This window comes from Lonchura striata, chromosome Z (assembly GCF_050655825.1).
Source record: "Lonchura striata isolate lonStrDom1 chromosome Z, ASM5065582v1, whole genome shotgun sequence".
In the NCBI taxonomy this organism is placed as follows: Eukaryota; Metazoa; Chordata; class Aves; order Passeriformes; family Estrildidae; genus Lonchura; species Lonchura striata.
Window position 1 is genome coordinate 71,762,657 of NC_140740.1, and position 27,926 is coordinate 71,790,582.

At 43.4% G+C, this 27,926-nt stretch overlaps 1 protein-coding gene across 2 annotated transcripts in view; it reads right to left on the bottom strand.

Moving 5' to 3' along the window:
• DMRT1 (doublesex and mab-3 related transcription factor 1) overlaps positions 1 to 27,926 on the bottom strand; it is a 66,498-nt gene that overhangs the window by 26,158 nt on the left and 12,414 nt on the right. Inside the window, exons 3-4 of one of the 2 annotated variants that reach the window (XM_031507300.2) lie at positions 16,433 to 16,716; positions 6,926 to 7,088 (exon numbers count right to left, since the gene is read on the bottom strand). In XM_031507300.2, the coding sequence (XP_031363160.2) occupies positions 6,926 to 7,088; positions 16,433 to 16,716 (447 nt within the window). Of the gene's footprint in view, positions 1 to 561; positions 7,089 to 16,432; positions 16,717 to 27,926 lie in introns of those variants that run through there. The other variant, XM_085567830.1, reaches the window with a different exon arrangement.

Genomic DNA, 27,926 nt, shown 5'->3' on the forward strand with positions numbered 1-27,926 from the left:
AACAATCATTTTTATTAAATATGCACATTTTGGATGTTTTGAAAATGTGGCTAAAACCTCAGTTTTTTATTTTGCCCTGCAGCTCTTCTAAGCACACTGTTACCCTTCTGTAAAATTTCCGGGTTAGCAATACATAAGTCTTCACATTGGTTTTAAAAATATAGTCACTGATTTGCTGCAGGAGTTTAGGTCAAGTTTTACAGTCTACATTATATAAAAAATTAAATTAGATGATCCTAATGTTCGCTTCGGGATCTAAAATCCATCAATACATATTTTTAAAAAGAAAGGAAGACTCTGAGCATGATTACCACTTCAAATGTACAAAAGGAATGAATAAAGTATGATTTGCTTTTTTGAAAACACGTGAGAGTTGTCTTCAGAAAGCAGCAACCACTTACACTACAGAAACATGTCACTTAGGCTTCATAACAAAGGGGTCAGGCAGTGGACAGAAAGCTCAGCCCAACAATTAACAGTGAAATACTCAAGAATGTGTCTTTTGTAGGAGACAGCAACTGCAACATGTGCAGTCAATACTTTGGGGAAATTACGCCCCCCCCCCCCCCCCGCTTAATACACAGGATCCACCCAGCACTCACACAGGTGACAATAAAGAGGCAACAAACCTCTAACCCTCTCAGGTCCATGAAAAGCACCAGAAGAAAAATGTCACAGAAGAGTAAATAATGTATTTCCTGAAGATATTCTTTTCTCTGTAGGCAGAAAAAGTAAAAACATCTCCTCCAAGACTATGCCTAAGAAAAAAAGAAGATGCTTCTAAGAAGCCTGTTGGCTATGATCCTGCTCATGGGTTCAAATTTCTTCCAAAAACATTGGTGCCTCTTTCACCCACTAGCTCCCTGCTATGGAAAAACACTTCTTCAGAGTCTGGAAAATGCTGTTTGATCTCAGTAAATTACATCTCACTGCTTGTCAGTTTCTGATTGATGGTGTAACTTAGGGAACAATATCTGTGTGTAGAGTAGTGTCTGGAGAAGCAGTCAGGGATTATTGAAAATACAGTATTTATGCAGTTTAAAAATCAGTAGAACATTACATATAATTTTTTTCTAGAGTGATGAAAAATTACTGAAGTGCATTTGGGAACAAAGGGTATAAGGTCTTTTGTCTATTTTTAAAAACACTTGGCTGGTAAGACCTCTTAGTGAGTTAGCAGTGATGGATGCAAGAAAAAGTGTCAACTGCAGTTGAGCATAAAACCAACTGCTTCTCCAACCAATGGGCAGAAAGGAAGACGTCACTGTTCAGTGGTGGTTAGAAAAGAGGGAATAAAATAAAGTTGAAGAAAAGAGAAGGAAAATGAACCAAGGATCACTGATTTCTCTAAGCCATTTAAAACTACTAGAGAAGGAGGAAAAGCCTAAGGTTTCATCACACCACATATTGTTTCTTCATCTATCTAACATGCCACAGTTAGTTGGAAGACTTTGAGAAACAGCCACTATGAAAGAACAGCTACCTCCTCTACAGAGATGATTCTGGAGTAAGTGAATACAAGGGCTCAGTGCTGACTTATACAAGGCTCGGGTATGACTTTATACACTCTTCACCTTCCGAAATATCACTTGAATCCTTAAGGCTCTGTCATGACAGAACCACTGGACACAACTGAAACAGACACCAGGTCTTCCAGCCACAGAAAGACCATGACAGAACAATTATGGAACCTACACAACATACGTCCTCCACCAGTCAGAAAGAGGAGAAGAATAACTTTAATGTAGAAGGAAAGAGAAGAAAATGAGGATGGATGATGTTATCAGTGCTATGACTCAGCGAAATAAAAAAACGAAACAAAAACAACCCACTAAAACTTAGCAGGTGTAAAGCGAATGAAAAAAAAAAATACTTCCCATAGACCGTATAAAATTAAGCTGCCACGTTCACTAAGTGGTACAGACAAATGTGTGAAAAGCTTATTATCCTGGCTCAGGACATCTTTGAATGCTAGAGAGTGTCAAGATTTTGTTCTCTGTTTCTCTTATTTCTCCAGCATCAGTTATTGACCTGATTCAGTGATGAAGAGGCAGCTCAGTGGAGTTGGATTACTCCAGCAGAGCCAACACCCCTGTTAGCACTGTCTGCTGTGGGAATAAGGGAACCAAGAAGCTCAAGAAACACTGTCAAAACTACAGGGTAAATCACAGAATCACAGAATAATGAGGCTGGAAGAGACCTCTAAGATCATCAAGTCCAAGCTATACTCTAACACCTCAACTAGACTATAGCACCAAGTGCCATGTCCAGTCTTTTTTTAAACACATCTAGAGATGGTGATTCTACCACCTCCCAGGGGAGACAATTCCAATATTTTATTATTCTTCCAGTGAAAAACTTTTATCTTGTATCTAATGTATAGGTATCTTGACGTAGCTTGAGGCTGTGTCCCCTTGTTCTGTCAGCTGCTACCCGGTGGAAGAGACCGACCCCCACCTGTCTACAACCTCCCTTCAGGAAGTTGTAGAGAGCAATAAGGTCACCTCTAAGCCTCCTCCTCTCCAGGCTAAACAACTCCAGTTCCTTCAAATGTTCCTCACAGGGTTTGTGTTCCAAGCCCCTCTCCAGCCTCGTTGACTCCTCTGGATGTGCTCAAGCGTCTCAACGTCCTTCCCAAACTGAGGGACCAGGACTGGACACAGCACTCAAGGTGTGGCCTCACCAGTGCTGAGTACAGGAGGAGAATGACCTCCCTGCTCCTGCTGGCCACACAATTCCTAACACAGGCCAGGATGCCCTTGGCCTTCTGGGCCACCAGGGCACACTGCTGGCTCCTATTTAACCAGCTGTTGACCAGCACCCCCAGTCCCTTTGTGCCTGAACACTGTCCAGCCACACTGTCCCCAGCTTGTAACGTTGTAGGGGACTTTTGTGGCCAAAATGTAGAACTTGGCACTTAAGACTTATTAAACTTCATCTTATTTGATTCTGTTCATCCATCCAACCGATCTAAGTCTCTCTGCAGAGCACTCTTTCCTTCCAATAGAGTAACACAAGCTCCCAGCTCAGTGTCATCTGCAAATTCTTTAATGAAGGACTCAATCCTGTCATCCATGCCATCAATAAAGCCATTTAACAGAGCTGGTCCCAGCACAGAGCCTGAGGGACACCACTGGTGCCTGGCCCCAGCTGGATGCAGCACTGCTCACCAGCACTCTCTGGCCCGGCCATGCAGCCAGTTCTGAACCCAGCACAGAGTGCTCCTGTCCCAGCCGTGGGCTGCAGCTTCTCCAGCAGTGTGCTGTGGGAGACAGTGCCAAAGGCCTTGCTGAAGCCCAAATGATCAACATGCACAGCCTTTCCTGCATCCACCAGGCAGGTCATTTGGCCACAGAAGGAGACCAGGTTGGTCAAACATGATCTACCCTTCATAAGCCCCTGCTGGCTGTGTCTGATACCCTGGCCATCCTGTAAGTGCTGTGTGATAGCACTCAGTATGAACTGTTCCATTATCTTACCTGGTACTGAGGTCAGGCTAACTGGCCTGTAATTACCAGGATCCTCCTTCCTTCTTTTTTTATAAATGGGTGTCTCTTTGGTCAGTTTCCAATCATCTGGAATCTCGCCAGTGAGCCACAACTCTTGATAAATGATGGAGAGTGGCTTTGCAAGCTCATCCGCCAGCTCCCTCATCACCCTAGGGTGGATCCCATCTGGTCCATAGAGTTATGAATATCCAAGCATCTCAGCAGTTCCCTGACTGCCTCTTCTTGGATAACAAGAGGACCATTCGGCTCCCTGGCACCACCGATCAACCCCTGAGGACAGTTGTCTTGAGGACAAGCTGTCTTACCACTAAAGACTGAGGCGAAGAAGGCATTTCAACCTTTTCCTGATCTTTGGTTACTAGGTTGCCTTGTTCCTTATTTATCCAATAAGGAACAGAGGTTCTTTTACTATTAATATATTTGTAAAAACTTTTTTTATCATTTTTAACAGAAGTTGCCAGGTTAAGTTCAAACTGAGCTTTGGCCTCCCAAATTTTTTTTCTACATGCTCCAGCAGCTCCCTTAAATACTCCCTGAGAAACTAGTCCCTCCTTGAAAAGATAATACACCTTTATTTTATTTCTAAGTTCTTTCAAAACCTCATTGCTCATCCAGACTGGACATTTGCCTCGTTGACTCATCTTTTGGCACATAGGGGACAGTCTGTTCTTGCACCCTCAAGATCTCTGCTTTGAAGGCACACCCATCACTCCTGGACTCCTTTGTTTTCAAGGCCTCTTTCCCAAGGAACTCTCTGAATTAAGTCTCTTAAATAGGCCAAAGTCTGCCCTCCGGAAGTCCAACAGAGAGATCTTATTGACATTCCTCCTTATTTCACCAATTCACAATAATTTCATGATCACTGTGCCTCAAGTGGCCTCCAACCTCCACATTACCCACCAGTCCACCTCTATTTGTGAACAACAGGTATAACATAGTTCCTCCCCTGGTGGGCTTGCCCACCAGTTGTGACAAAAGGTTATCCCCCACACACTCTAAAAACTTTCTAGACTGCTGTTTTTCTGCTGTATTAAGTTCCCAGCAGATGTCTGGTAGGTTGAAGTTGCCCACAAGAACAAGGGCTGATGATCTAGAAACACTGTTCAGTTGTTATAGAATAAGCTGTCCACCTGGTATGGTTGGGTGGACGATAGCAGACTCCCAGTAGGATGTTGGCCTTTTTGGCCTTCCCCTTAATTTTAACCCATAGGGACTCAACTTCATCATCCTTAGTTTCAATACCTACGACATCCAAACCCCCCCTAATATAAAGAGCCACCCCTCCACCTATTCTCCTTCCTCTGAAGAGCTTGTAGCCATCCAGTGCAGTGCTCCAACTATGCGAGTCATCCCACCAGGTTTCTGTGATGGCGACTACTTCATGGTTCTGCTGTTGCACCATGGCCTCCACCTCTTCCTGTTTGTTATCCATTCTGCATGCATTGGTGTACATGCACCTCAGATGGGCTGCTGATTTCTCCCCTAACACAGTCTTACCATCCTTAGGCCTGCTTTCAGACAGCCAGATGCATCTCCTTCCCCCTTCACACCTAGTTTAAAGTCCTCTCAACAAGGTCTGCCAGCTCATGAGCTAAAAACCCACTGCCCTTAACAGAGAGATGTATCCTGTCTGATTCCAGTAGAGCAGGTACCATAAAAGTTGCCCCATCATCAAAGAATCTGAAATTTTGCTGATGACATCAATCCTTGAGCCACTTGTTAATAATGTGAGTTCTCCTATTTCTTTCATCTTTTTTTCTGCCACCAAAGGGACTGAGCAGAACACTACCTGTGCACCTGTCCTATCAACCACCTGGCCCAGTAGCCTAAAGTCCCTTTTTAATGCCCTGACAGTCCTGTTTTCAATCTCATCACTGCCAGCCTGGAGTATCAGCAGTGGGTAACAATCAGAGGACTGAATCAGTCCAGGGAGTCTCTCAGTGATGTTTCGTACCTGGGCCCCAGGGAGGCAGCAGACCTCCCTGTGGGATGGGTCCGGTCGACATACGGGGCCCTCTATTCCACTCAGAAGGAAATCATCCGTACGATTACCCTTCTTTTCTTCTTAATGTTAGAGGTGCCAATCTGTTTTTAGACAAGTCATAATTCGGAGGCTCACTGGGTGGACGATTATCTTCTAAATCATCTGGCTGCCTCCCTAGATCCAGGGCCTCATACCTATTCTGATGTGGCACGTGGCAAGGGGATGTGGGCCAGGAGGGATTTTTGTTATTACCTCCCCAAGCAGGGACACATTTCCACTCCCCTTCATCTACCAGGTGCCCCTCCTACTGCCTGAGAGAAGCATAGGAGTCCTCTGACCCTTGGTGGGCTTCCCTTAAAGATGTAAGGGCTGAAGTCCACCAGCCTATTTCCCTTTCACTATCCCTGATACTCCTTAATCTTTCAACTTCCTCCCTAAGCTAGGCCCCCAGTAAAAGGAGGTCGTTCATCTATTCACACTATAGGCAGGCTTCCTCCACAGCACTCCTTGAAAACATGGATAAGCTCAAACACTCCAGGCAGGAATGGGTCAGTACAGACACATCCTTTTTGGAGGGCTCCACTTGGTCACATACACTTGAACTGACCACAGATTTTGACCGGGTTAAAACTATTACTAGGAGAAAGCCTAAAGCAAACCAACCAATAAAAATGCCTCACCTGACTAGCAAGAACCTGCAGCCCTGCCTGCTTGCCCTGCCTGCACAAACTGCTGTGACCCTGTTTGCCTGCTCCTGCTCCCCATGCTACCCAGACACCTCTTAAATGAGTCACTCAGGAATGAAGGAAGCTCCACCTCCTGCTCCTGAATGGCTCACCAGCACTGGAAATTACTGCTGATTACAATATTCCTTAGGAGAGCCTGAAACACAGTATGTAAAGATTTATCTGTGGTAGTTTTAAATTAAGTAACATGGTATGATTAGTGTGAAAAAAAAAAAAAACAGAAGCAAGTATGCAAAGGGCTTCATTATATGGCTGGGATGCAGTAGTTCCCACATGCGAGTCAGAAAGGATGGCAAAGGCTCAGTGGGAGGCCTGTGGAAAAAATCACAGCATTTCTGAGAAGAAAGGTAATTCTGAGATTGGAGCAAAGATTGTTATTTACTCCTGTGAGGGAGCCAGGTGATAAGCACCAAACAGCACCTCAAGCGCCATACAACTTAAGAGACATACGTAAGTGCAGAAGGTACAACTGATTGGACTCCTGAACAATGAGGCTTCTAAAGTGCAAGACTGCATGACTATACACCATCAGCCTTACTTTGCCACCACATTACAAGCCTTCCAGAAGCCACTATCTTTAAAACAGCTGCTTGATGATGCTTCGCTTCCTTCCCAGCAGCAACCCACACCTCCTGAGTGCAGGTCCAAGGCCAGCTGGTGCCACACACCCCAGTGGGTGCACTCACCTTTAGCTTTTGACTCCGAGGAGGAGGGGATGTCCTCAGGGGTCAGGATTTGGGGGCGGCACATGGAAGTGCCAACCCCCTGTCCCAGGTAGGAAGCAGGTGGGTAGTAGGAACACATACGGTACTGGGAGCTGATGGTGTGGTGTTTCTCCATGCCCTTCACCTGTCAGGAGAGAGAAATGCAAGAGCAGCCTGTGAAAGCAAAGCCCCAGTGCCACGGGGGCACCCTGCTATCCCTCCCTGCCACCCCTCCATGGCTTTGAAGGAGGTCACAGTGGATGCATGGGAAGTAAAATTCTGACATGCTGGCCTTGGGTTTTTGATTTGATGGCTTCACAGTCCGCCCACATCGACCAGCTACAGGTGGTGTGATGTGAGATATGACCCAGCAGCAGACGCAGCAGCAGCAGCACACCTATGCTGTTTTACCTTACTGCAGATGGAGATGCATCTGGCACACAAGCAAGTACCCTTCACTGCCAGCACCTTCCTGCCAAGTCCCCAGCTTATGGCACATTCAAGTGTATACACCTGGCCAGTGTCAGAGGTGAAGCGTCCATACATCTTCTACACCTCCCCAAAGACCAACCCATGTCAGACTGCTGGCAACTGCTCTGTCAGGGACCTCCTGGGTGGCTAAGGAGGTCGACTCCTGTCGACCGAGTCTCACAGGATATGATGCTCCATGGTGTTGAGCAGTGACACACCCGAACACAAGCACTGTTTTTCTTACAATACCATAAGATGGGAAAAATATTTTCCTGAGTTACTGAAAAAAAGCAAATTGTGTTTAGACTACACAAGAAGCTGGTTGTGAAGCCACAACTGGACACCAGCCAGCAGGTCTGCCATGTCAGCACAACATCAATTGGATGTCCCTTTTCCCTTACACAGATTGCAGCGAAGTGGCAACACTCACAAATCAAAGTCTTTTCTACTCCAATGCCCTGATATCATCCAAACTGATCTCCTCAAAAAAGTGGCAATTCTTTCTCAAATTTTTATTTTATGAAAAAAACTAACAACTTACTATTATTTGTTATACAAAGCCCTTACAATGCAACATGGCCTCTGTACTGCAAAAATGCTCCCAAAACAAGACTAACTGTCGCAATGGGAAAGATAAGACTAGATGGTTTCTCTAAGTATGGTGGAAAGAGAATGACTGAAAGATGGAAAGCTTCTGGGCAGAGACAAACTGTCATAGCTTTGTACCAGTTAGGTAGTAGCAGTGCCAGCAATAATGCACACCCAGCTATGCCACTACACAATGTCTGCAAGCAGACATGCCTGACAGCCTTTTCAGCTAGGTCCCACCTCCGCTCTGCCCGCTCCATTGTGGCTTCCTTGGGTCCCTGGAGCCCCGCTCCTCAGCCCTTCCCAGGCTGCAAAGCCCATCAGAGCCAGGGAGCAGGGGAGGCTGGGCATGCACCTACAGTCCCACACAGCTGCCCCATGCCAGTACACCTACAGGGTCTGGTCCTGGCACTCGGAGCCACCAGCACCTCCCAGAACCACTCCACAACGCAGTCACCCTTTGTTTTCCAAGGGGAATTCCATGTAATTCATTTTCATATGCCTAGCTGCAAATACTGTGGCCCCAAGCCACATAAAATCCTGTTGGTGCTCTCTAAGGCATATTTTCAGTGAGATTAGGTGCACAGAAAGAGAATGGTGGCTGTTCACAGGAAGCAAAGTGAACTTCTGCATGATTTCTGACAGCTGCATAGTTGCATATACTTGCACATGTACTGAGGGACTTGCTTTTAGCCTGTGAAAGTTAAGGGTTTTTCTCCTATAAATTAAAGCAATACTTAACATTTTTGTTTTTCTATCTTCATATGCAGAAAAAGTTCTACACACACTCAAGTTTCATCCAGAGTAAATAGTAAATTACTGTTCAAAAATTTAATGAGTCATCCTGAGGAAGTCTGAACTCAACCACTGACATTACTTCTCCTCTTCTGACAAGGGGCACTCTCCTTTTTGGAAACAAGACTCCCCCAACAAAACATTGCCTCTGTGCGATACGAACTGCCCAAAAGCACAGTCCAAAGGACATTTTGAATCTGCACATCTGCAAAGCTCAACAGCTCAGTACCAGGGGAAAAAAAGAAAGTTAGTCAACTGTTCTTTATCTGCTGTGTTGCATATAGTTTTCCCTCCCTTAGTGGGGCAGGGCAGCATCCACAGACCTCACATCTCCACTTCTCCCTTGTGCAAGGCCACGTGTGCACACGTACAACCAAGAAAAGGCTGCCTGCAGGAGACAGATTATTTCAGCTGTAGCAAAATGGAGGGATCACTCCCCAGCACGAACTCTATCATGTGCACATTTCCCCTCCTGTAAAGTGGATGCAGTGATCCACCTCCTCCATTCAACACTTTTTTTAGGGGTTTTCTCCATTTCTTAAAAAAAAACAACTCACCTAAAATCCCTAGATGCAATGAATTATTACTACTATTATTATTAGTGTGTGGTAGCTGGCTAGCAAGAGACATGTTTTATAATCTTATTACCCACACCAAGTCTATGAACCACAGTTCAACTGACAGCCAGAGGCTTGGCTCAGCAAAGAATATGCTGTGTATTAACCACTGAAGAAAATCCAAAAGCTTTTGGTTTTCTTTTATTAAACTATTTAGAATCTATACCACAGTAAATCTGAACCATAAGGTTTCCTTTTTATAGTGCTTAGCAATCCTATTTTACAGTAACAATAAAAAACCAACCAGTTGTAAAAATTCTTGACCTTAGCACTGCATTAAAAAGGGGGCTTAGGAGACCACTACCCCACGAGAAGGAACATTTGGTCTGTACTAACTCCTGCAGCTCTGTGGAATCCTTGAAGGTTTTTGGCTGCCAAAAAAAGAGAATCAAGACAGCCTTGGGGATTATTTTCCTTGATTATTAAGATTATTTTTAACCTGGGGCAGTTCAGCTTTCTAAATGCTACAGTCAGGTACCAGGTTTGGGATCCTGTACTAGGGCTGTCAGGGTGAATGCTAGGGTCATGCATGGATCACATGAGGACAATGCCAGGCCTTCTGGTGTCTCCTGCCTCCCTTACCCCTTCCACCCCTACAACAAAGCTGAGACAGGCATGAGCTGGAACAGTCCCACAAACTACTCTGGTTTTTATCACTGCACGCTACTTGCCAAAAGAACAAGGCATATTTTAGGTGAGCAAGAGCTGTGGAAGGCAAAAGCATGCATTAGTCTTTGCAGAAGGCATTCTAAGCTGCTAAGTTGCTTCTCTTCCAGCCCACATAGTGCTTGTGCTCTGCTCCAGCTGCAGGATTCACCAAGTACCTCAGAGACTTTAGTGGGAGACACATATCATCAGAACAGCAGTTGGCCTATGCAACATTTACAAGTTCCCCTAAATTGTACAACACAGCACACACTCAGTAATGTTTTAAAAGATGTACTGCAAGCAATGTTGAGATTTTTACAATTCATTAACAAATAAATATGGCCTGATTGGAAGGCCACAAGTGTATTGTAAATTCTTCCCCTGTGTAGCGAAAAGCCACTGTGAGGAACTGAGAGGCAGCTACAGTTTGCCCTTGCACACCAAGTCAGAAACAGGACTTGTTAATTAATGAACAAAATGGTCAGGGCAGCCCTACAGCTATGTCCAACAGTGACAGCATATATAGTAAAATCCAGGGAAAATATGAGGAAAATGCTCTTGCGTCAGACCATTCCTGTAAAAAGCCTTTCTCAACAGCTGGTGGAAGAGCACATAAAGCCCAGTGCCTCTTCCCAAGCTTCTGGTAGCATCTGCATAACCTCTACATACCTTCTTCATGGAAAAAGAGCTGAGGAGAGAAGGTGGCCAAACCAGAAACAGGAAGGTGTCAAAACAAGCACCAAGTGGTGACTCACCTCTCTAGTCTCAGAGGTGAGAGAATGATTCTGCCCTTCACAGGCATTTGTTTAGCCAAAACACCACCTGTGTAATTCTTTTATTTGCAGAAGCTGCCAGACGCAATCTCTTTGTGAGCCCGACAGTGCTATCTTCACACTTTGCAGCTGATCCTAACTATGGGCTTCTTTCCAAGAAAGACAAACAGGAGGAGGTCATGGATGCTATTCCTGGGTGACAAGAGCTGCAAAAATTTATAAGCAACACAGGAGATCAAAGTGCAATCCTTCAGCTCTGCCACTGCGTGCCACATGACCCTGGCCAAATCACTTCACCCAGGATTCCATCCTTTTATTTCACCCATGACTCATCAACAAACTTAGCAAACTCAGTAATTACGGAAACGCCTAAGAAACTTGAAAGCTTAACATAGACTCCTCCTTCTGCCTTGATCTTTAAAGTCAATTTTAGTGGGCATAAACTTGCATTTGTGTCATTGCTTGCAAACAACAGAATTCACAGGTTGTTTTTTGGCATGGGCAAGAAGGCAGCCATTGGGCAATGAAATGGAAATTGAGGCATCAGTAATCTCTGTGTCCTCTGTGTGACTGTGGCAAGTTATTTAACTTACCTGCCTCAGTTTCTGCAGGTAAAAACAGGTTTGCTGCTACTCTCCTACCTTGCAATGTTACTGCTCATGTGCTGACCCCGCACAACTACTGCTGTACTCATACTGCCCAAGGTGTTTCATTCCTCAAACCAGCTAAGCATGCTTTCCAGAAAAAAAGAAAAAATGAGTCTATGATACCCTGCCTTGACTTACTTTGATCCTAGCACAGAAAATACAAGACACATCTATATCTGTCTCTCCTTGATAGACAAACTTAATTAACCTTTGCTATTCTGTTCCAACCTATTCTTTTAGACAAAGGCAGTGACCCATAAACAATATGTTACCATCAGAATCTCAACTGCAGTGACACCTAGAGATATAGCCCTATCAGCAGTATTGGAAAATAAACCACATAGATTAGCTCCTCCAAGAAATATGGATTGCATTCATGTCACACATGAGCTGTCAGAAACATTAGGATACTTTTAGCATAAATCTGTAGTGTGAAGGGTATGTTATGAATACAGTATATAATTCACTGCTTACACATAAAATTGGGACTGTCTTGGGTGACTTGCACAATGTGTATACATTTACACACACATGCACACACTTTACACTGACTTCTGAAGAATAAGACTGCAACTTTTTTAAGAGAGACTGGCTTTTTCAAGAAAAACCGGGCCAGAAAGCAGAAGCAGGTGGAAAAAGTTAAAGAGACATCTTTTTTTACCAGCAAGTGGTTATTCTTCAACCTCCTAGCTGTCCTGTCATAGCCACATTTCCCTGGATTTTGTAAAATAGAATTTTTCCAAGTTTGGTACTTCTAAGAAATCCTTAAAAAACAGTTTCCTACATAAGCAACACTAAATACTTAACAGATGGTTAATGTAAATCCCACATTATAAAGTAAAAATATCCTGGTTTCTTACAAATTATTTTTGCTCTAAACTGCTGTAAGGAAAGAACAAAAAACTTGAGGCTCTGAAAGAGAGGAGAGTGGAGGGGAGGGAAGGGAAAGGGAAGTTCTGAAATGTATCCAAAACATCCAAACCAGCCTTAACCTTTCCCAGGAACAGGATCCCTGGAGTTACCAGAGCACCAAGGAAAAAGCAGCCACTGGTCCTGAGGTGTGGGGGCACATTCTGCATATCTTACCAATTTTAATGGTTTAGCTGAATGAACCAGAAATTTTAACATTTTTGGGGGGTAATGCTGACTCACAATGAGTCCAGATTAGACTTGTGCTGTGGACCACATGCCAGCAGTTTGTCAGCTTTGAAAATCAAGTCTGATTAGATTCAGACATGTCCAACAAGGCTTTACTTTTGCTTTGATAGAAAGGCTACAATCACCCTGTATTCTCCTTTCTGCTTCTAAAGAGTTACAAGCGACTTAGCACACTGTTATAGCATAAAAATAGTAGGGGACTGTGAAGTCAGGCAGTCCCCAACCAACCTGAAGTGAGACCAGTTTCAGAAGCACCAACTTTCAAGTACACCAACCTATTCTGACATGAAGTATGTTGGCAAACTGATTTTATTTTTAATTGGATGGAATGCACAAAAATTCCCATCGTAATAAGGAATTTCAAGAGCTTCAAGGGAGACTCCAGATGCCCACACAGGATTGGAGGGAAAGGCAAGGTACAGTAACCATCAAATCTGCTACATTTCCTACCAACCTAGGCTTGTTTCTTCCCCAGGTGCAACACCAGACATATGTGATTATCTGCCTTAGAGCTGGAAGGAGCAGCAGAATATAAATGATCGAAGAAGCCTCAACCAAAATAGTAATCTTCATTATGCTTATCAAATCATGATGGATACAACTTCTGGTGTGACTGTATATAGATGAGGAAAACCTACAGAGAAATACATAAAATATTTGCACCTTTATGAATCCACTCGAGCATGCCAGCTTCTGCAAAGAACAAAGACTAATGAAATCTGACATTAATCTACATTAAAGATTCAGTGATTCAGTTTATTTGCTAATGCTCAATGATGCATTAATCCTCATCTCATCCCACACACACTCACATGTTTCCTCCCTGGCTATTCTCTCTTGCTCCCTAAATTCTGAAACAGCAGACAGCTGGGCTGCTCAAGGCCTTGTCTGTGTCCAGAAGTTAAATATGCAATTCTCCCTATGTGGCTGAAGTTAATCTAGGATCTGTGAGCCTTCACCAAGTAAGCCTGGAAAAGCCAGGTGTCTTGTCTACCCAGCTTAAACTAGAATACCTTCCAGTGAACACAGTGGTGACTTGTACCATGAAAGAAACTCTCCTGTGAGCTCACACCTTAGCAAGCAGCCCTGATTTGGTTACAACAGGCACTGCCCAGCTATGATTCTGGCAAAGAAACAAAGATCAAAAACTTTGATCAAAACAGTTAACAACAATACAAGTTAGAAAAGAAGATGCACTTCTATTGGAGTCTGGTTTAAGAAAGCCTGTACGTGTGAAAAATAAATTCAGTCAGTACAAGCAGCCCAGCAGAAGTCCCTGTGTAGGTAACAGCTACATTTTTCCTCTGAGGAGGATAAGCATACACAGGTTTGCCAGCAAAACCTCCTGATTATAAGCAAGGTCTGATTCCTCTTTGAGGATCATGCTTCAAATGAAACTCTCCTATAATTCCTTACTGTGCTTGACAGAAAAGCTCATTAGTTATTCTTATCTTCCATTTATTGTTATTTCTGTGATCTTCCCTTGCTGGTAACCTATGTGTGCAGAATCAATGTACAACCACGTGCAGCAAGCTCCTTTTATCCCATACAATAAACCATCTTCAGTGCCACACAGGGTTTTACAACCTCAGGATCACTGCACCCACTGCCATCTGATGTTTTCTAGCCTCTCACTAAAACTTTTTATGATTATTTGTGCAATCTTCCACTGTTGTAAGAGTATGCAAGCCCTTCCAGCAATAACTATCCTTCTTGCAGATCAGTCTCAGAAACAGCTTGTAAGTTACAAAACACTGACCTTGAACTACATCCTGCCCTGCTGAAGAGAAGTTGACCTGGTTTCAGGACATAAGAAGCTGGGCAAATTCTGCAGGCAAAAAGCAGCACATTTATTCTCTCTGCTTGGACATCCAAACAAAACACCACACAGGGATCCAAAAGGTCTGCTCTGGAGAAATTAAAATCTTAGATGTGGTAGATAATTAAATTCCCATAAAGGTGAATAGAGTAATGTGGTATATTTCCACAAGAGACATCCACAGCTTTGAGCCTGCTGGTGGAAGGAAAACTCACCTTTTGGACAACAACCATGACATTTTTTCCTTACTTACCTCTTCAAGATCTCACTAATTTGAATGTCACTTAAGCAGAAGTTAGTTTCTGCAGGGCCTGAAGAGAAGAATTACGGAAACCACAGAGTTGTTTTTATTTCTTTATGGGGTGTCAAAGATTCCACAAGCAACAGGAGATCTCACAAGTGAGACACAGACTCTTGAAGCCAAGACTTTCTGTATAAATTACAGTACATGGACATCACATCTTCATTCCAAGATTTAACATGTTTAATCACACCATGTGCTAGGTGAAGTGTGGGTCTAGCAGCCTGCAAGAACATTATTTTCACATGCCCGATGTTGCCAGACTTCGTTTGTGTTGCAGTGGTGTCTCCACGCATCAGCAAGATAAATGCTGCAGATGCTTGAGAAGTAACCTATCTGAAATATTCGACTATACCAGGCTAACCCAATCAACCAAAATGAAAGAGTTGAAAAAGCACCTGGCACCTCAGCCCATTACCATGCCCAAAATCCTGTAACTCGCCTTGACTAATTTTCCCCTTGGCCTGGTGACTGAATTCATCAGCTGAACAGTATGCCATCAACTGGAAAAGTATACCTTCATGTATACATGTATCAACACACTGAGAGAAGAAGCTCTCATAGCATGAGCTTGCACTGCAGAAGGAAGGGAGATAGCTTTTTATCCCATACAGTGGTACTCCCGGCAGAAAAAGGCATGTGGAATAGTGATAAATGCTACAGTAACTGTAATCACCCTGGCATTAGTTTCAGCTCCTCGGTATCAAAAACTAAAATGCCCTTTCAGAGCTGGTCCCTGTGCCAGAGACCTGGCTAGAGAAACTCCCTGTCAGCAAACAGGATGACCTATCTGTTCATTTACACAAGGAGGTTTTGGTGGACATTTCATTGTTGAGTGGTTTCACAACACAGTCTTTGCAGAAGCAGCCTGCCCTGTCTTGATGCTCTGCAGAAGGGGTCTGCCCTCTCCTGCCCTTACACAAGGGACACAGGCAAATACAGACACAAAGGGTACAGTCTTACCAGTTCAGTCTCAGACAGAAAAAACACCTCTGAAGTCCAAAAGCAAACAGCCCCAGAGTCACTGAAATGTTTCCACTTCACCAAGAATTCCCCATCTTGGCAGATTTCCCCTTTTTCCAGCTTCTGACTGGTACTGAGTTGGAGGGTACAATTATCAAGCCCTAGAGTGAGAGGGCTTGATTTACTTTATATCCTAATGAAGTACACAGAGCTCTAGTCTGAACCTCTCAGGAAACTGCCTGTAATCTGAACTACATGAGTAAAAACACAAGCTCTGGAGCTGCAACTGCTACAACACACAACTAACTATATGCCACGTCATGTTCAACTGACTGCAACCAAACCGCTGCACAACAGCATGGTCTCCCAGGTCACCTCGGCACCTTGGATGTGAAACACAGAAAAAACCCATGCTTCTGAGAGCAAAGCCTCCCAGAAATTACACCTTAGGCTCTCAGGATGTTATGTTGAGCAATTGAGTTGGACTCTTTTTTCTGGAAAACAGTTAATAATCTACTGTCACAGAATACAGAAGATAAAATCAAGTTAGTGCCCTTTGAGCTTGTGGCAATTTATCCATACCATTATCACTGTCCAACTATGTAATTACTTTTGTTACACTGCATTGCAAGCACCCGTTTTGTCTAACTTTCTTAAAATGTGTCCTGGTGTTTGCACTGCCGCGAAACCAGCAAAGAGGAGATCGTACCTGCCACTGTTTCCCTGACTGGCTCGGCATGTATGTTGCTGGGAGACTTCGACGGCTGTTCTTCATGGCAGACCCTACAACTGCCCCCCCCGTCTCACTTGAGGAAGGCTCGCCAGCCACTGCCATCTGGTACTGGGAGTAGTTGCACAGGTTGCTGTAACAAGGATACAGAGGCGGCTGGTAGAAACTGCTGTAGTAGGCGGAGTCCACAACCAGCTCAGACGTGCTCTCCACGTGCCCTCTGCTGGGGAGGGAAGGGATGTCCTGAATGAGCATCCGTCCCTCTGGAAGAGAAAAAAAACACCATTATCTTTCACATTCTAATGAGCTACTACTCCTACCAAAGGCAGGACAGAGTGGTAAATAAGAAGTAGGAGCTGAAAGCTAAACATGGCTGAGAGTTCAGTGGAAACTCAAATGGACCAGCAACTACTCACAGTCCAAGACTGTCACCTACACACACCACAGACTGCAAAACAGCAAACAAAACCAATGGCAGGTTGGTTGCAGACTGCCTAACTTTGCAGTCCCCTACTACTTTTTATCCCTGTAACAGTGTGCCAAGTCTCTTGTAACTCTCTAAAAGCAGGAAGGAGCTAGCTACAGAATGACTCCTCCCAGCCAGTGTCCTGAAGGTGAGAGGACACCTTCTGAACATGCCTCTAGGAAGGGCAAACAGCCACAAGACAAGAGAAGCTGCAGTGGGATACCACAGGAACAGCCAAGGTGTCCCAGAAACACACACACTACCTAAGGTCCTCAATCCTTGCTGAGCCTCACCCAAATTTAGCTCCCATACCTAGAGAATCACAGAGCAGAACAAGATCTCCCACCACTAGCAAAAGAGGAGCAGGAGAAAGGTACTGCTTGTGACTTCTAGCATCCACTCTGGACTGCTTCCAGATCATGGGTTAGCTGGCTGCACTCCCCACAGGCAAGCTCTGCCTCTGTTACTCCCTAAGATGGGGATGCTTCTCAGACAATGAGAACCCCACTGTCAACCAGGGCCTTGCAATATTTGCAAGCATTAAAAAGAGAAGATGCTTGTTGGTACTATTGCACTCTTAAGCTCTCTCTCGTATGTGGCATCAGTTACACTGCCAAGCCAGACACAACAAAAAACTGCCACAATCTTATATATACAAGGGGGAAAAAAATCAAACATCCAGATCTCTCCGTTATCTGTAGCTCTGGCTTTAGTTTGTATGTCTGTGACCCTGCCTTGTACCAGTTCAATGTAAGGAGTTCCACTTCTCCCCATGATGCTGTCCAGCTCTTTTGTAGAGAAGAAAACAATGTGGTTTAAAGCCTATGGATGAGCTCCCAAGATATGGACATGGTATGGACATGAAGCAGCACGGGCAACAAGCACATAGGAAATAACAGCTCTAAGGAACATTTCGGGCATGCCTAGTTTGTTCTGATCTTTCTCTTGGTGTACCTGCGTCTTGGTTACTTACCTATGGAAGGAATATGGTGGCATACCAGCCTCTCAGAGTCATGGTAACACCTCCACAGTCCTGTGCATCAGCTGCATATTAGATCAAATAATCAGTTTTACCTATTACTGCTATCTACAATGCAATTGTGTTTCACTTCTTCAGTTATAATGAAAGCTTTCTGCAATCATGGATCATCTCCTTCCAGGTCACTAAATTACAGAGTACCCCATTCAGCTCTTGTTGCCATTCTGTTGACATAAATGAACTATTTATTAGCAAAGACTCCTGCACCTGATTTTTCTGCAGAACCATGTCAGCTGGCTTATCCTTATCTGGAGTATTTCTCAAATTTGCACACAAAACAGAAGTGCCTGCAATACCACAGAAGACTTTTCACAGTTTCTGCACTTTCATTTTTAAAATTTTTAGAATTATTATTCTGCTTCTGGGCAAGACTCTTAGATCCTTTTGAGTACATCTGATAAAATCAGAACTTAGACCAGACACAGCACAAGCTTGACTCCCCTCCCTAAATTTACCTCTCAAATAAAGCTGCATTCCAATTGTTCCATTTTAAATGTTGCAAAATAGAAGCCAAAAGTAAAATCCTCCAACACATTCCTTGCTGGGATACAGATTTCACATGACAGAGACATGCAAGGCAGTCACCGGCTGAACTTCTCACAAGGCTATATTATGCTGCACAAATGCCTGATTTCTTCTAAAATCTCTGTAGTGTCTTTCAATTTACAGTCCACCATTAGAAGGGTGACTACTCCCCATTAAAAATACTAGCACCAGGAACACAAGGTCTCTCTACACCTACATGATCTGGATGAGGGAATCAAGATTATCCTCAGTCAATTCACAGACAACACTAAATCAAGCAGGAGTGCTGATCTGCAGGAGGGCAGGAAGGCTCTGCAGAGGGATCTGCACAGGCTGGATCATGGCCAAGGGCAGTGGTGTGAGGTACAACAAGGCCAGTGCTGGTCCTGCCCCTGGGTCACAGCAGCCCCAGGCAGTGCCACAGGCTGGGGCAGAGTGGCTGCAGAGCTGCCCACAGGAAAAGGCCCTGAGGGTGCTGGTGACAGCAGCTGAGCATGAGCCAGCAGTGCCCAGGTGGCCAAGAGGGACAATGGCATCCTGGGCTGTGCCAGCACCAGAGTGGCCAGCAGGAGCAGGGCAGGGATTGTCCCCTGCACTCAGCACCGGTGAGGCCACACCTTCAGCACTGTATTCAGCTGGGCCCCTCACTCCAAGAAAGACACTGAGGTGCTGGAGCATGTCCAGAGAAGGGCAATGGAGCAGGGGAAGGTTGTGGAACACCTGTCCTATGAGTGACTGGAGTTGTTTAGGCTGGAGTAAAGGAGGCTCAGGGGGACCATATCACCCTCTGCAACTGCCTGAAAGTAGGTTGTAGTCAGATGGGGACTGGACTCTTCTCCCATGTACAAAGTGGCAGAATGACAGGAGACAGCCTCAAGCTGTGCCAATGAAGGTTCAGGCTGGACATAAGAAAGAACTTTGCAGAAAGGGTTATTAAGCATTGGGATGGGCTGCCCAGGGAAGTGGCAGAATTACCATTCCTGGAGGGTGTCAAGGAATGACTGGATGTGACACTAAGTGCTATGGTCAATTGACAAGGTGGTGACGGGTTGAAGGCTGGACTCAATGATCTTAACAAGTCTTTTCCAATCTGTATGATTCTGTGATTCTGATTCTCTAATAAGCAGGAGAGATTAGTCACACTGGGTGCCAGCAGCTAAAAGGAAGAAGGGGAGAAAGTAACACATTTTATTGTAACTTTTGGAAAGGTTTTATGCACTACACTTCCTAACATGGGACAAGATAGGCTAAGCTAGAACAGAAACCTACCTATAGCCATCCATCAAATCACAACCATTCCTGATATTCCTGATGCTTCTGTGACATTCCAGCAGCTGTTAGTGCTACAGCTCCCTTCTGAAGAGCAGCACTGGCATTAAGGAGAAAAAAAAAAAAGCTTTTTCATCCTTCTTTTCTATCTTCTATCTGTGGTTTGGACTACCATCATTTGGCACCAGTGGTGCAAAAGTTTTGACTTTTCCCACGTTTTCCTTTATGTAACTGCACAACAACCACCAGTAGTTCAGAGTTCAGGGCTGTTACAAACCCACCAGAAGTGTTCTCTGCTTTCTTTCAGCTGTCGGTCTATGCTCCAAGTCTTTACACTACCATCAGCTGCTATCTCCAAAGCTGCTCTGCAGAGCTGGCTCATTCAGCCACTCCGACACCCATATGCATAAAACCCCAAGCATCAGCAAGCTGGGCATTTTTCCCTTAAAAACCCAGAGTTATTAAATATATGGTCCTTGTAACATCTCCAGCACACAACCATTCAGAGCTGCAGGGCCACACCACAGAGATGTGCCCCAGCGTATTAACAACAAAAATGGGAGCAATGGGAGAGGCAAAAGCTCAAATGAAGGAAAGACACATTCAGCTCCTTGAAGAACTAGGGCTCAGAGGAAATACAGCCAGAAGAGTTAGTTTTCCCTAAATCCCACGAGACACCATGCTTCTAAATGTGGAAGGACAAATTTCCAGGGATCAACATCTTTAACTATCTAGCTGGAGTTCCTCTGGTTGGTCCTTGGACCATACCTGTAGGGGTAGACTCTTATCTAGTAGCTGAACCTTCCTACAGCCATGCCTCCATCCACTCAACCAGGTAAGTGCTCTTCCCAAAGGAGGCCGTCTTCTGCCATCAAGTAGAGAACACCAAGGTTAAGAAATCAGCTTTCAGCTGATTTCTTTATTTCTTCCAAGTTCAATACAGCTGAATGTTTATCCTGGCAAGAAGAGAGTCCTCCCCTGCCTTAGAACTTGCAGCATTACAACACCTGCATATCAGGGTACAATTTCTGAGATGAATTAAGCTCTCAAGAAGATAACCTCTGCTGCATTGTCAAGCTTCCACTCTGCCCCTCTACCTGCGCTTCAAAATATGAGATCTGCTGCAGGATCTGGGCTTATGCCTTGGTTCTCTAGATGGAAAAAGTAGGAAGGGCTCCTGGGCCTTTCCCTTGCTATTACACACAAATTCAGTATTTTGGAAGTTGCAAGTGCAACATGATCAAAAATGGGACTGAGCCTGTACAAGGAAGTACAGAAATTAGAATAACAGTAACAAAAAAAAAACAAAAAACCAAAGCAGTTTAAATTCTCACTCAGATTTTGGAACAGATTTTGGAACACCAAGTCTACTATGTAGGGCCATCATAGGCTCTCCATCCATGAGCAACTGTTTTGCAGCAAAGACAACAGTACGTCTTTGTGCAGCTGTGTCCTTGGAGGTCTAAGTTCTTCTCTATGTCTTTACTAAGTCTGATGCTACTTTTTTTGCACTATGTACACAGTGTGAAATATGGCCCACTCTTTCATAGAAGATCAATATGATGCACAATAAATACTGGTATTGATCTTTCAGTGTTGTAGACGACTCTCTGACTCTATGGCATATTAATAGTAGTTAACCAGTAATTCATTTCAGGGTGGCTGGTATTTTCTTTTAAAGAAGGTGAGTACTAGGGGTCAGTTACACATATATGTCTTTTACATTCAGTAACCTATGATGGGCTCCTGCCTTTGCTTAGCAGAGCACAGTAAAAAACACTGGTCTGGTCCGTAGGTAATGTAAACCAGTCTCAGACCATTTACTTCAATAAAGCTATGGTGATTTACACAAATTACGGATATGCATGGCAAAATCAACGCAAAGGCCAGTCTATAGATCATCAGGGAGAAGAAAGGAGAAAGGCCAGGTAATTTACGAGAATTTCCAACATCATCTCTTTTTCACAGATGCAAATGTGTTTTTAAGGTTATATACTGAGAAGTAAAACTACTGAAATTGGAAGGCTGCATAAAAGCATGGAGTATTTTCTATTCCTACTGGTATTGTTAAGAGCCAGTTTTATACATTATTATGTGCTGGCAACGGTAATTTAAGTATGTGTGGGTAAGCCTGTGGTAAGAGGTCAAATGCCATAGAGTCCATACTATTAGACTTTCTCAGCATGTAGAGCAGGGTGGTAGCACCAAAGTGCCTACTGGGAATGGCAGGGAAATCCGGGGGACATTATTAGTGTCACCTTATTTGTGACAGATGCACACCAGTAACTGTTTTATAAATCAGGATAGCAGAGCCATGTTTCCTTGTCGGGGAGCATGCCACAATATGGTTCGATTTAGTCATGTGGTGTTCGACTGGATTAGTCTCCATCTGATTGGGCATTTCAGACAAGGGATTTGTACTGCATTGTAGCAATTATGAGAATTTCACTGCCCCCATTTATTGGCATGTCTTCTTATATAAACCAATGGTTCATGGTTTTTATTTTTTCTATGCCTACAGAGAGAACTCTGCACATACATAGCTCTGCTGTTGAAAATACAGAACTGTGACTACTCAAGTAACACAGTGCCTCAATGAACAGGTAAGCACTGCCCAGTAAGCAAGCTCAACTACTGGTAAGTTTACACTTCCTGCAGTTTTCACTTCAGACTGTTTTCACCAGTTTTAATTCTTCCTGCAACCCAGCCTCTACACCAGGGACAGCTCACCATTAAAACACACACAAAAAACTATTCAGTCAGGAAACACCTCAAAAGAATCTTTTATCTGACAATTTTTCCTTGCTCAGTACATAATGCATTGACACACTCCTATTAGCTGGTTCAGCATATTAAGTCTTGCAATGCATTAGTTTAGCTCAATTTGTATCCTGAGGCTGGACAGTAGCCTTGAACAAGGCCAGTGTGAAATCACTCCCTAACATCATAATCAGAAACTCTGGTACAATGTGTTTCTCCCACCAGACAATCATGACAGAGCTATTTCAGATGTCAAAGAAAGCTGGCACTATTATTTTCTGCTGAGAAACGCTGCCTCCCAAGTAACAAAACCCACACATGTGCTCTGTCTTTGATAGGAGTATTTCTGTTGTCTTCCCATTAGAAGTTGTGGATTATCTTTGGTTCCAGCATTGAACTTTTAGCTTGATATAAAGTTAATGTGCTAGACAATGTTCATTTCAGGCAAGGCTGTGGGGCTGTGTAATTTTATGCCACCCCCAAAAAAGGCCATTATCTGTAATTACCCATTACCATGCATAATTATTTCTTATATTCTGGTCTATGGCCCCCAGGACTTCATGATGTTACAGCTCACTGCATTATCTTATCAAATTTGTTAAGGAAGCTTTTTTGACCTTTTGAGCACTTGTCACAGCATATACAAAAGCTGGCAGTAAATTGTCTACGCATGTACTGTGTGATTTATTATTTGTACCTTGAATAGTAATACCATACAAAATATTACACACTAAGGCCTTCCCCATTCCCACTCCCTGCTTTAGATCAAGTAAGAAAAGGAAAGGAAACCCCTCCAGTAACAACAGAAGGAAGGGAATGGGAAAAGGCTAGTGTCTCTCAGTGGGAATTTAAGAAGCCTGACAGCAACAAGCAGCTAAACTGGAACATCAAGCTCTGAAGACATCCAAGCTGCCCTCTTCTACAGTGACACCTTTTCTCTTCCTCCTCTTTCTTAGCAGAGTCTATTTAACCTTGTTTTCACAGCTTTGTAAGCTGCTGATCCCTGCTCTTTTACACAAAGTCCATTTACTGTTCCTTCACTATGCAGAATACAAACCACCTCACCACCCTTCACAGTTTTGGTTAATGCAGTACAGGTTCTCAACAGACAAATTTGGACCACTAAGATATTCACAGGGCTTGTCCTTTATGGATACTAATGTGAAAACGTGCAAAGAACCAAGATTTTGTCTTCAATACTCTCAAAACTCCCAGAAAAGGACCAGGTAGTGATCAGCATCCTAGCACTATCTGATTCAGCTAAGAGCTTCACTGCACTACAAGTCCATGTACTACAGCCCTCTTCTTCCTAAGGACACTAGAAATGGAGGTGACAGAGAAGCAGGACTCTCAAGAAAACAGGAGAGATAATGCCCTGTTATCCTGACTTTTGTCTTCCCCTTAGTTCCCTGTTCATCAATATATCCCAGAGGGTGCTTTATCTTAAAACCTCTCTTTTAGGTACTTGTATGTATAAAACTTTCAATGGGTATCCCTATCTGCAAAGACATATTGACAAAATTATGACTTAGGAAATTGTAGTATAAAAAAGAGGTGTTGGTGTTTTTGAACCATGTAGTTAAATAAACAAACTCCCCAGGAATCAGAAAGTCCGACACACTTTTCTAACATCACGACAAATAGAAGGAAACATCAAGGATCAAGTATCTATTTTGGACTAAAAGTGAACAGTATGAATTGCTGTAGCACAAGGTACACAGAACCATGCCTTTCAAATCTGTCAGTGAAAGCCTTCTCCCTTTAAAAGAAGACTGAACCACGAGACCCTGGACTCCTGGAGAAAAAGAAGTAAAAGTAACTCTAAATTCAAATGCTAAGAGGTAGCTACTCAAGGCACTGCTGTGAAGACGAAACCCTTCTTTGTGTTTCTCCACAGTTTTCAGATCTCTGGCCTTTCACTCTGTACTGCCTCTCAGGCAGTGGGGATGTGGAGACCACTCTGCAACCAAGATGAGCCAGCAAACACAGGCAACAAGCAGGGTCTGCACAGCAGGAGGGGAGGTTGTGCTTGTACTCCTGTCCTGGAACCTGGTCTCTGAGATGTACAAGCTCTTCTAATCTTATTCTTCTACTGAAAGCTGTATCTGTAGCACTCCTAATTGTTTTGACCGGAAAGCTTTTCAGAAAACTCTGCCTCTTCCCCCCTCCAACAATAGCCAATGTTATGGCCCTATACTGAGCTCAAAAATGACATCTGGTGTTTCTTTTTCCTTTTTGTTCAGATTATCTTCCCAGACTGCCCTGGGTATGGAGCTGTGCTCCAACACCTATTAGAGAAAGAAAAATATCAAGTACCAGCCATATCAGACATGAGGGCTATCAGCAGCTGTCTCCAGGTTAGGAATATATAGCATAACCAAAACTTCTTACTGACACCACAGTACCTCTCCAACCCTAGCCAGAAATATACATCATTATTCTCAAAAGCAGGAATACACACTTTAAACAAACAAACAAACAAACAAACAAATCAATCCCTAAGTGTGTGGTGCACCAATTCTAAGCCTCTTGTAGGCCTCTGGCCTTTTCCCTGGAACTGAAGTATACAAGGACAAGTCTATTCCACCTCTTTATTACAACTATGCCTTATCACCTGCCAACTCCTATCATTTGCTTTTCACCTCCTCCCACCACAGCAAGACAAAACAGCCAGTCATTGCGGCTTTCCTGCAGTGGGTCTAGAAACTATGGGTGTCATGAAAAATTCCTTGCTAGGTGCAGCTGCTGGACTGTTAAGTTCACCTGGCATTATCAGTGAGAAGCTGGCATAATGGCAGCAGTGTGTATGGGTACAGGGCATGCTTCTTAAGGGCTACTTGACTGCAAGAACTCAATTTCACCTGGAAGAAACCAGTATTAATTTTTTCTCCCCTTCAGGAATAACTCCATAGTGGTCTTTGAACAAAATGGCATTTACCTAGTTCTACTTCTGAAGGGCTAAACCGGCTCTAAGTGGGACAACAGATTTTAGCAAGCAAAAATCTTGCCAGAAAAAGCACTCTAGGATAAACATTAGGCAAAGGAGACAATACATTTCAGGGAAAGCTGGGAGAGCTCAGAACTAAGGTTATTTTCTATAAGCCTTCTTGAGCCTTATGAATTCACAGGATTTTGTATCCCCAGTGCTGCTGCTGTTCACAACACCAAACTTAGCCCATTAAATAACACAGAAAACTTGAACTGGAGCTGGCATAGTCTGGGAAAGGCATAAGCAATCAGAACAATCATACTGGAGATCAAATAAAGGTTATCTAGGGAGATCACTAAAGTGTAAAATAAACTACTGACTTTCACTCCAGTACATGTTCTTTGATCTTTTAATGATTCCTTTGCCTGAGCTCTTCCAAGTTAAAGTCCAGGTGTGCAGGTCCAGACCATTGCTACATCCCCACCACTAGGTACAAAGAGAAACCTAGGGAACAGTACAAACAGGAAACAGATCTACTTCTCTTGTCCCCTCTCCTAACTTTCCACTGGTTTTGGTTCAGTGATGTCCTCCCTTCCAATACTCATTTTGAGCCCACTTTCTGGTATATACCATGCTCCCAGGGTAGGAGTCCCACTAGCACTAGTTCCATGACCACCTCACCAGCTTCCCCAACCACATACTTGCCTAGAAGGACTGTGCCAGTTCATCCTCTTCCCAGGAACCACTAACATTCAGCACAGTATCCCCAAGGCTAACCAAGCCTCCCTGTACTACACTTTTGTGTTCTGCAGTGCTTGCCAGTACATGTACCTTTCCATCACATACCAGTACAACCTGTGATGATGCCAGATTTCCAAGATACCAGTGGAATGATTACAATGAATAGCACATCCCTGTGAGACACCTCCAGAAACACTACTGTGTTAAAATTCCCTACTCACACCTACAAATAGGATCATTTTCCTTAAAACCACGTAACACATACAGTACTGATTTTCTGTCAGTTCAGGTTTCTAATCAAGATGCCATGGGATACAAAAATCAACTGCCTTGCAGGATTTGCGATTGCATCAGTATGTCACTTCACCAAACAATTTGGTAATGATGTAAGATTACCAACTTGACAGAATCTTTACCCATAAGCTTCTGTTAATTCATGTTGTGTGAACATCATTTCTCCCCTTCTTGCATATTTCATTTTGCTGTGGATTGTTCCACTATTTTCAAAAAACTGATGTCAAGCTGACAGATTTGCAGCCACGTACCCTACCACACTCACTTTTCTTGAAACACTGGCATGACATCATCTTTCTTTCAAAATTTAGATACTTCTTCAGTGTTAAAATATTTACTGGAAATCACAGAGTGGGTCAGGTTGAAAGGGATGGCAGGGAGTCATCGGGTTCACCCACCCCGCTCAAGCAGGGTCATCCTACAAGACATTGCACAGGACTGTCCAGACAGTTCTGAAGTATTTCCAGTAAGGGAGACTTCCCATATCTTCAGCCAAGTTGTTGTTTTTTTTCCTTTTTTCTTCCTAATACTGCATATGAGTTGTCAGTCCTGCTGTTGGAACCAAAATGTCACCATCTCCATATACAGTTATAACAGTTATAATATTACAAGTCTTTTTGCAAAGCAGGGACCAGAAAAAAATTACTGAGCATTTCTTCCCGTTTTCCATATGTACAGTTATTATTCCATAATGGGTGAAGTTATTGGTAACTCTGTATGTGTGTTTCAAATGCAATTCAAAAACCCTTTCAATTTCAAGATTTTTGGTTAATTTTAATCTTCACACAAACCTATATTTTGTAAAAAAATTTTGATTTGTGCAAATAAAAAAAAAAAAAAAAGGAGAGAGCAATTTCATTCAGAAGACTGCAGCCTGGCATAGTAAGTTTCTCAGTCCCACACAGAGCCCCGGTCCAGATCCAGCTAACAGAAGTTGAAATATGCCTGATTTCAGTAGAACTAGAGAAGGATCATTTTGTTCACATTTAGTATACACTTAATAAAAATGATCTGCTGCAAACATTTAGTATGCCACTTAACAATACTCCTAATACAGCAGCAGAAATAAAACCTATAGAAAATAATATTTTATTTCCACAATTAATTTAAGTTTCAGGCCTTCAATAAGATATCTACGGCAGCAAATTCAATTTTCAATGTCTCTGTCATGGACTATAGCAGAGTAGTTGATCTTTTTTGGGAGTTGTGGGGGGTAATGCTTGTTCTTTCTTTTCTTGCAGTTTTGGTCATTATAACACAGCTATAGGATCATACTCAAGTCTTAAGTGGATAAAAATATGTATGGCTTTGGTAAAGAAAATACATTCAAAATCTTTTAATATGGCTTCAACTCCATGAAGGTGCAGGCACTATTTAAATGCCCCAGCATACATTTGTCCACACTGAACTGAAACAACAGGATTATTTACATGTCTGAAGTAATCCTCAT